This window comes from Sus scrofa, chromosome 4 (assembly GCF_054392235.1).
Source record: "Sus scrofa isolate SSC_HxYL_T2T_F1_AM1 chromosome 4, Sscrofa_HxYL_maternal_Yorkshire_Landrace_v2.0, whole genome shotgun sequence".
Lineage (NCBI taxonomy): Eukaryota > Metazoa > Chordata > Mammalia > Artiodactyla > Suidae > Sus > Sus scrofa.
Window position 1 is genome coordinate 81189958 of NC_139386.1, and position 7977 is coordinate 81197934.

Genomic DNA, 7977 nt, shown 5'->3' on the forward strand with positions numbered 1-7977 from the left:
AGGAAATTAAATTCCCCAAGTCGGCTGGGTAAGACGGAGAATAATCAGCAGGCAGAGAAGGGGAGAGAGTGTTTTCTGCCACACTAAAGCTATCCTTTAAGCATCCTCCCATTGATCCCTACAACAGTCAGTGAGGGGACAGGGTTTTTAGCATTATCCCTCCTTTTTTTTGGGGGGGGGGGGCTCAAACCCAAACCACAGCAGCGACCTGAGCCACAGCAGTGACAATGCTGGATCCTTAACTGCTAGGCCACCACCCTTACTTTTTACAGATTAGCCAACCAGAAACCAGAAAGAATTAGTGCCTTTTCTAAACTCACAAAGCTTAGGTGCTGAGCCCGGGGAACTTCTAACCCAAAATGTAGAGACTCTTCTCCTTTGGGATCCATCACACATTCAGCCATTCTCTGCTCTGTTCCAACAGCCCATGTAGGCCCTGTGCTGTTAAGTTTGCTGCCCTGAACTGGATGCAGGAGAAAGGAGTTGATTGAGCCCCTGGAGACTGTCTCCAGCCTCAGCAAAGCAGGAACTCCCAATGGAAAACCGAGGGAGGTACCAACGACCGAGCCCCTGGTCATCCGTTTCCGAGGTGCCACGCTCCACAGAGTGAACATCGACAGTCCTTCCCCCGGACCCCGCCACCCCACATCCCCTCACCCTGCTCTCCTTGTAGCCGGAGGAAACCAGATCGACAAGAACACCGCTCAGCCTCCTCTGGCCGGCTTGTCCAAGAGATGGGTCAGTGGGAGGGCACAACTCCTAGAATCCTGGAGAAAAGGGGGTCGGACTACAGCTACTGCAGTTATTCCTCCGCATGACCCATCCGAATCCCCACGCAGAAGCAAACCTCGCACGTCACCTCTTCGAGCAACATCGCTTTGGGGAATACTTGTGAGTTTCACTTTGGCAAAGTGTTTGAGACTGTGGCCCAAACAGAAAGGAGATCCTCAAAGCTAAACTGTCTTCAGCAAGAATAAGATTCAAAATTATTTTTCTTTATTCGGCCAAATTGTTTGGACCTGAGCTACAGAGAACATTGAAAATAAAGAACATCATTAATATCATAGCAACAACTTATTGAGCCCTTGCTGTATATTAGTGCTAAGAAATTTTACATTTCACTAAGAAGTACAGTTTTACTATTTGAATAATATTTTGTACTGCACTAAGAATTTTTAATATCCAGAATCTTGAATAACAAAGCCAGGAGAATCGCCAATGGTGAGGGTTTAGTGCTTGTGTAAGAGGCGCAGGGCAAATTAATTGCCATGAAGCTGCCTAATAATTCAGGAGCAAGCACAGGGCTTTCTCACCAGAGGGAAGGTTAGGGTAGGTGGTACAGTGACACATTAAGGAGAAGAAGCTTGCTTCCAAGTCAGAGGACCTGAGGGAAAGTTCTGGCAGCCACAGGCTGATCACGTGGAGAAAGAAGCTGAACATTCCTCATCCCACTCCCAATGGGGTTGGGGACAGGTAGGGATGAAATCCCACTCTTCCTCAGATGAATATTCAGAAGGAAGCACCTTGTGAGCAGAAAGAATAATTCCATGCTGAAATAATGGCTGTGAAATCTCTCGACTGTCCAGGGTTGTCACAACGAATGGGAGCGGAATAGGCAGAGAAGGAAAGGCTGGACCTCTATCATGTGCCCAGCACTGTTCTGAGTATTAAAAGCCAAACAAAGTGGACAGAATGTTAGACGGCGATGATATATTTTGGTTCATGGCACCCCCCCCCACTCCATTTTCAATGAATTCCCTGCTCTTGTGTGTGCTTTTCTTGACATCAGCACAAAGTTACAGAAGAAGCCAGAGTCTTTCGCAGTGCAATTCAGATTAAAGGTGAAATTATCTTCTGAGGTAAGAACAGTAAGTAAAAGAATTCATTTCATTGTGCTATTATCTCATAGCTGCTTGTATAAGAAGTTTACAAGTTTACTTGTAATTTATCAGATCTGCCCTGGTAGCTTTAATAGAGGTGGAGGTAGTGTCTAGGTAGGCTAGAAAACACTGGCTGGCTTCTTTTTCTGAGTCCCTCAAGGCTGTGTAGACTATGCTGGCATCAAATCAAGACATCTCAGCCCATGAAAGGGTTGGATTCCTACCTCCTGACACACTAAAGCATCTCAGAGGGCAGATGGGGCAGGAAAGAGTGTGTGTTTGTTTCCAAAGGAAAACCAATTTTAAAAATTGACACAAATGTAATGTTTTAAAAACCAGTCACTAGCTGATATCTGTGCAGATACCTCATCAGCATCTGCTTGAGGAAAGAGGAGTCTGTGCCTCTAGGGCTGCCTCCCCCCAAGAGGTCCAACCTGGATCAAATTTTACATCCTGTCCTGCCCCTTCACACTCTATTGGTGTCATCGGCACAACGTTGTAAATCAACTATGCTTTAATAATAAAATATAATTTTAAAAAACCTATATTGGTGTCTCTGACCTAAAACTTTTTCCCTGGTTTTTCCACCAGTGTCCACATCTCTATACTTAACAATGAGAAAGGGTCATTTAAGGATAAAAGCTGTCTCAATCTGTTGCCTAGTAACAAAACTCCCTGAACTCTACAGTTTACAACAACCATCTTAAAAAAAAAAAAAAAAATCTCTCCCGCCTGTGGGTTACCTGGGTGCATCCGGGTGCTTGCTCTTCTGGCAAGTTCCAGTGGGCAGGATGGTGGCAGGAGATGGGGGTCAGCTGCTGGGCAGGTAGAGCCCTCCATCTGCAGGCAGCCTCGCGGTCTCCGCACATGGGTCTCCGAACCCTGTAACTGGACTCCCTACTGAGCAGCTCAGGGCTCTAGGGATTATGATAAGAGACACTGCCAAGCCTTCCTGAGGGTTGGTCCCAGAGCTGGCACAGCCTCACTTCTGCTGCATTCAATTGGTTTCAAGTAGCAAGTCCAACCCAGATTAAATGTGGGAGGAGTTGATACAAGGATTAAATACCCAAGGTGCGGAGATAAGCCACCACCTACCATGGGGCACAAAGGAAGAAGCCCCTATCTTCACTGAGCATCACAGGTTTAAGAGAGGGATGTACTCCCCGAAGTTCCTTGATGCAGTCTCAAGAAAGGAAAACTCCGTATAACATGAGAGAATTCTTGAGATGTTCCTTTGTGTTTTCAAATAAAGGGAATTGGCCTTTCCGCTTCCCTGCTTGGGGTGCCGGGCTTCCCAACAAAGCTTCACCATCAGGGCTTCTGAACCTGAGGGTTTTGGATTCCCACAACCTTTGGGTGAGTTACGGGGAGTCATGAATTGCCTAAAATATTGCACCTGCCCATGTGCGCATGCGTCCAGGGAGGGCCTTCCTAGCTTCCCTTAGACCATCATCTAAGGTGAGTTCAAATAGCCACCTGAGAGTGCTTACAGCGGAGGAGAGCTGCCCTGCTTCCTACCTCCTGGCATACAAGCAGAGATGGGGAAAAGCAACAGATCTTTTAGTATCTCTTTCCAAAGTAAACAAAAACCAGTCACTAGGCGGCATCTAAGTTCACTTCATCTGAGGTTGCTTAAGGAGAGACAAGGAAGGGGTGAGATGCCTCTGGCCACAAGCCCCAAGTGTGAGGACGTTAATTGCCTTCCATTTGGGGTTAAAGGTATTGGAAATGCTGGACAATTTCAGCACTCATTTTCCCTATTATTATTTGACCTGTCCCTGATGAGGAGTTAAGAATGTAACTTCACAGAACTTTTGGTTCTTCCCAGAGCTCTTTCTTTTCCCCTTTCCCCTGTTTATCTTCATTTTGTGGAAAAGTAGCAGCAACTGAGTCTCCTTGGGCCACCAAAATATGCACTAAAATACCTGGAGTGATTTGACCTGATGACATGGCCTTGAACTTGAGCAAGTAGGGCACCCCTACTCACTTTTCTACCAGGAATGTAGAATCCTGGAGAAGAAACCCAGGCTGGAAACAGAACCTGCCTGGGATCAGAGGAAGAAAGAATGAAAAGGGCAGAAAAAGGGTCTTAGAGGCAAAGAAATTGCATTGGATGATAGCTAGAACCCTGGGATGGACTTTTTTCATTTCAGATGTTTAAGATAACCTCTGTTATTCCTAATGGAATAGACTTACCTTTCCTCGCTGAAACCTTCAAACTGAACATTCCTAGCACCAAGGAACCCTTTGTAAATAAAAAAACACATGCCCAGCCATTTATCAAGAGAGTCCTACCAACCACATCAGCTCAGAAAACCCTGAGAATAAATGTTTTAAGCCAACCTTCCACCTCTTCCATTTCTCTACAGCATTTATCAGTCTGGAGAACGATACAATTTCTCACCACCCAAATGCAAATTCCCCAGTGCCATGGATACACCTTGCCCAAGGAGAAACAAATATGAACAAGTATGTCGTCAGAACTTGAAACACCAAGCTTTCACCATATACACGGCAGGTGCCTCCGTGCCTCATTTGCAAAATGAGGAGAATCGCACCTAAGTGCACCTGAGGCTTGATCAGGCTCAAATTGTACAAAATGGCATTGATGCAACACCTGGCACAGGAAATGCCCATTACAAGTCATCTGTATCCATTTATGTCTCATCTGCAAAATGTGAGGGGGAGGGCCCTGGTTCCTAGTGCTGCAGCAACCAGCAAGGCTGACCTGCCTCACAGCCTGACTCGGTTTCTTCCCCGGAAGAGCCAGGCAGTTGCTGCCCTCCAACGTCACTATGGTTGCATTTGTAAAGCACACTTCCCACAAATGGTCCCTGGATCACTCAAATCTTAAGAACTTCAGGTATCTGGAACAACAAAGGGCCCTTTATGCAGCTTATAGCAAAGTATCCCATTGAAATGATGAATGCTAAGTTTCATTAATAGTCAAGGTCACAATACACTTTATTTTGATTTGGTCCTGACTCCTTCAAATTATTTTTAACCCAGCAATGCTTCTTCCCAGGGTGTAGGTGTGTGATGATTGGCGAGTTCAGTGCTGAGAGGGAGTTTTAAAGACTCTTGGTGAAAAAAAAAAACCAAAAACCAAAGTCTCTTTAGGCAGACCTCAAGATTCAACCAGAAAACCAAAATGACATGGATATTCTCCTCTGATTTTGAAAGTGATAAAATTGAAACTATTTAGAGTGTTCAGATAAACCATTACCTTGTAAAGACTAGGGTCACTTGAGATGTATAAAGTAGGCTCATTCTGTGAGTTTTTTCCCTAGAAAAAAACTGGGGATGCCCTAATGTTCATTTGAGGGCTTCTCCTTCAAGTCAGTTAAGACTAGTACCAGAGAATGAGAAACTTACAGTAATTTACAATACTATACATTAAATGTCATCATTAAAACATTCCTAATTCTATTAATTGCTTAACATCGATCTCAAAAGTTGGCTTTTGTGACAGAGGCACTAGCAGAGTGGAAAAGTAGGATTCTAGCTTTTATTTTTTTTTTTAAGATTTAAAAAAAAAAAGACACCCAGGATAAAAATTTCTTTGATCAATAAAGTTTCGGGAAATGGAGCAGGTTATTCCAGGACCCATTGAAAACTGGTGAACTTGAACATGGAAATGGGGTTCTGACAGGGCAACTGTGGGAAACCACTGTCTGAGCCAGTCTTCAAACACAACCTCACATTCCTCTCCCCCCAGCTGTTCAAGTGGCAGACAAAATAAATTACCATAAATTATACGCCAAGGCAACTTAAAAACAACACAACACAACGCGAGGCTGAGGATTTGCTCCGCTCCTCCAGGAAGTGTCTAACACTGTTTGTGCTTCTGGCCTGCAGGCTGGGTCGGATGGGCACCCGTCAGACGTCGGGGTAGTTACAGTAATACACTGCGGAGCTGGCATCGGACACCACCGACGAGAGGGCCCCGTGGCTGTCCGCGAGGTTCACGCCCGAGTCATGGCCCTGGTAGGGGAGCCCCATGTCGGGCTTGCACACAAAGTGCAGATATTGTTCAAACTCCGTGCGGTCCACCTCCCCGAGAAGCTCGGCCGGCTGGCTCGGGTCCGCGCTGTCCCGGCAGGGCAGCGCCTCGGGCGGGGGCGACGGTTGCCCGGGGCCCGGCGGGGGCGGCTGCGGCGGCATCTGGAAGCCGCGCCCGGCGCCTGCCGCCGCTGGCGAGCCCATCGCGCCGTAGTACATGTGCAGGGCGCTGGGGGGCGCCAGGAGGCCCGGCATCGCGGGGCCCGCGGGCTCCGGGCCGAGCCGGGGGTGCAGGGGCCCGGCGGGCGGCTCCGGGGGCCCTGCGTAGTCCGCGGCCTGTGCGTAGTTGTAGGGCCCGGCGGCCGGACAGTCCCCGGGTAGCGGCGCGGCGAAGAAGGCCGGATCAGGCTCCACGCCGTCGAGCGGGGACGTGTCGGGAGTGGGCAGCGGGTAGCCGTCGAGCGGGGGCGCGCCCAGGCCCTGGCAGTCGCGGTAGTGGCCGCCCATATGCGGGGGCAGCAGCGGCGGGCCCGCGGGGAAGCCCTGCTCGGGGAAGGGCAGGCCCAGGCCGTCCATGGCCACGCGGCCGCCGTCGGGGCCCAGCGCGGTCGCGGGGGGCTCCGCGAGGCCGTGCAGGAAGCCGCCCTCCACCCGCTTCAGCCGCTTCACCTGCTTGCGTCGCCGCGGCCGGTACTTGTAGTTGGGGTGGTCCTGCATGTGCTGCACGCGCAGCCGCTCGGCCTCCTCCACGAACGGCCGCTTCTCCGCCAGCGTCAGCGCCTTCCAAGACTTGCCTGCAGGGGCGCGGAAGGTGGAGAGGGGCGCGGGCTCAGCTGTGTGCGCTCCTGCTCCCGGGCCCCGCCTGCCCCCCCACCCCGCCACCTTGGACTGTGCAACTAGTGGGAGAAGGGGTCAAGGTAAAGGTGAACGCTGGCACTGCAGAGGCCGAGGGACGTCCAAGCACTTGGGGAAGACGTAAGGTCTAGGCTAAGGCGTCCCTCCTTCTCCAGCCTCCTGGAAGCGGCTTTCCGCTCACCCACTCGCGGTCGTTCGAGCAACTGAAAACGTCCCCACCCGGGAAAGGAGTCGGGGGACGGGCACGACAAACCCAGCTCCGCGCCAGGGTGTCCTCGCCACCGCTCGGAGGCGCGGGGAAGCCGCTGGACCCGCGCCCCGGCCACCCGGGGAACCTGACGCCGACGCCCGAGGCCCAAAGCCGACTAGTGGAGCCTCGAAGAGCGGAAAGCGGGAAGGAACCGAGGGCCCCGGGGAAGGAGGGGCAGCAGCGCGCCCCGGGCCGCCAGCGCAAGGCCCCGCGCTCTTTGAGGCTCCACGATTCGCACTATGTGGGTCCGGAGCTCGGACTTACCCAGCATCTTGCTCAGCTCGGCGTTGTGCAGGTCCGGGTTCTGCTGCGCCAGGCGCTTGCGCTCGTCCTTAGCCCACACCATGAAGGCGTTCATCGGCCGCCGGATGCGAGACTCGCCCTTGGCTCGGCCCGCGGTCCCGGCCGGTGCCCCGCTGGTCGCCGCCGCCTCGCCCTTCATCTTCATGTCCCCGAGGGGACTCAGCGACTCGGCCCAGGGACAGGGGCCCAGCCCGGCCATCACGGCGGGCAGCGCGCTCCGAGGCTGGCTCTGCTCGTCACTGGCGTACCCCGCATCCGGGCTGCTCATGGCGCTCCAGCCCTGCCCCGCAACCCTCCGCCGGACACGCCGCCTCCCCCGACCGGGGGGAGGGGGTGGGGAACGAGAGAGGGAGATGCCCCGCGGGCGGCTCGCGTTGCCCGGGCCGACCCCGCCGCCGGCGTCCCTGGCGGATCCCAGCGACCGGTGCAACCAGCGCCCCCGCCGGCCCAGTGGCAATGCGGGAGCCCCCCGGCCGCGGGGCCTTTTCTGCACCGAGGTGGCCAATGGAGCAGCGGGGGCGGGCCGGGCGGGCGTCGTTAGGCCCACGCCCAGCCCGCCGCCCAGGTCCCAAGTTCCAGCTCAACCCCACGCCCGCTCTTTCCCCTCCCCCGGCCCCGCACCCAGGCTACACCTGCCCCCGGGAAAACCGGCTGAAGCCGGGCTTTGGCGCCGCGTCCTCTGCGAGC

General features: G+C 52.8%; 1 protein-coding gene across 1 annotated transcript; it reads right to left on the reverse strand.

The window, feature by feature from the left end:
• Positions 1-4826: 4826 nt before the first annotated feature.
• Positions 4827-7744, reverse strand: SOX17 (SRY-box transcription factor 17). Its single transcript, XM_001928376.8, has 2 exons — positions 7252-7744; positions 4827-6676 (listed from the first exon to the last, which is right to left on the reverse strand). Exons 1-2 carry the CDS (start codon positions 7556-7558, stop codon positions 5760-5762), a joined length of 1224 nt encoding a protein of 407 aa, XP_001928411.1. The 5' UTR covers positions 7559-7744; the 3' UTR covers positions 4827-5759.
• Between the last annotated feature and the right edge of the window lie 233 nt (positions 7745-7977).

Excerpts from the sequence above, each read along its gene's own strand:
- SOX17 (XM_001928376.8), bottom strand. The coding sequence starts at position 7,558 with ATGAGCAGCCCGGATGCGGGGTACGCCAGTGACGAGCAGAGCCAGCCT. Across the intron at positions 6,677-7,251 it reads CGAGCTGAGCAAGATGCTGG|GCAAGTCTTGGAAGGCGCTG; the intron begins GTAAGTCCGAGC and ends GCGCCCCTGCAG.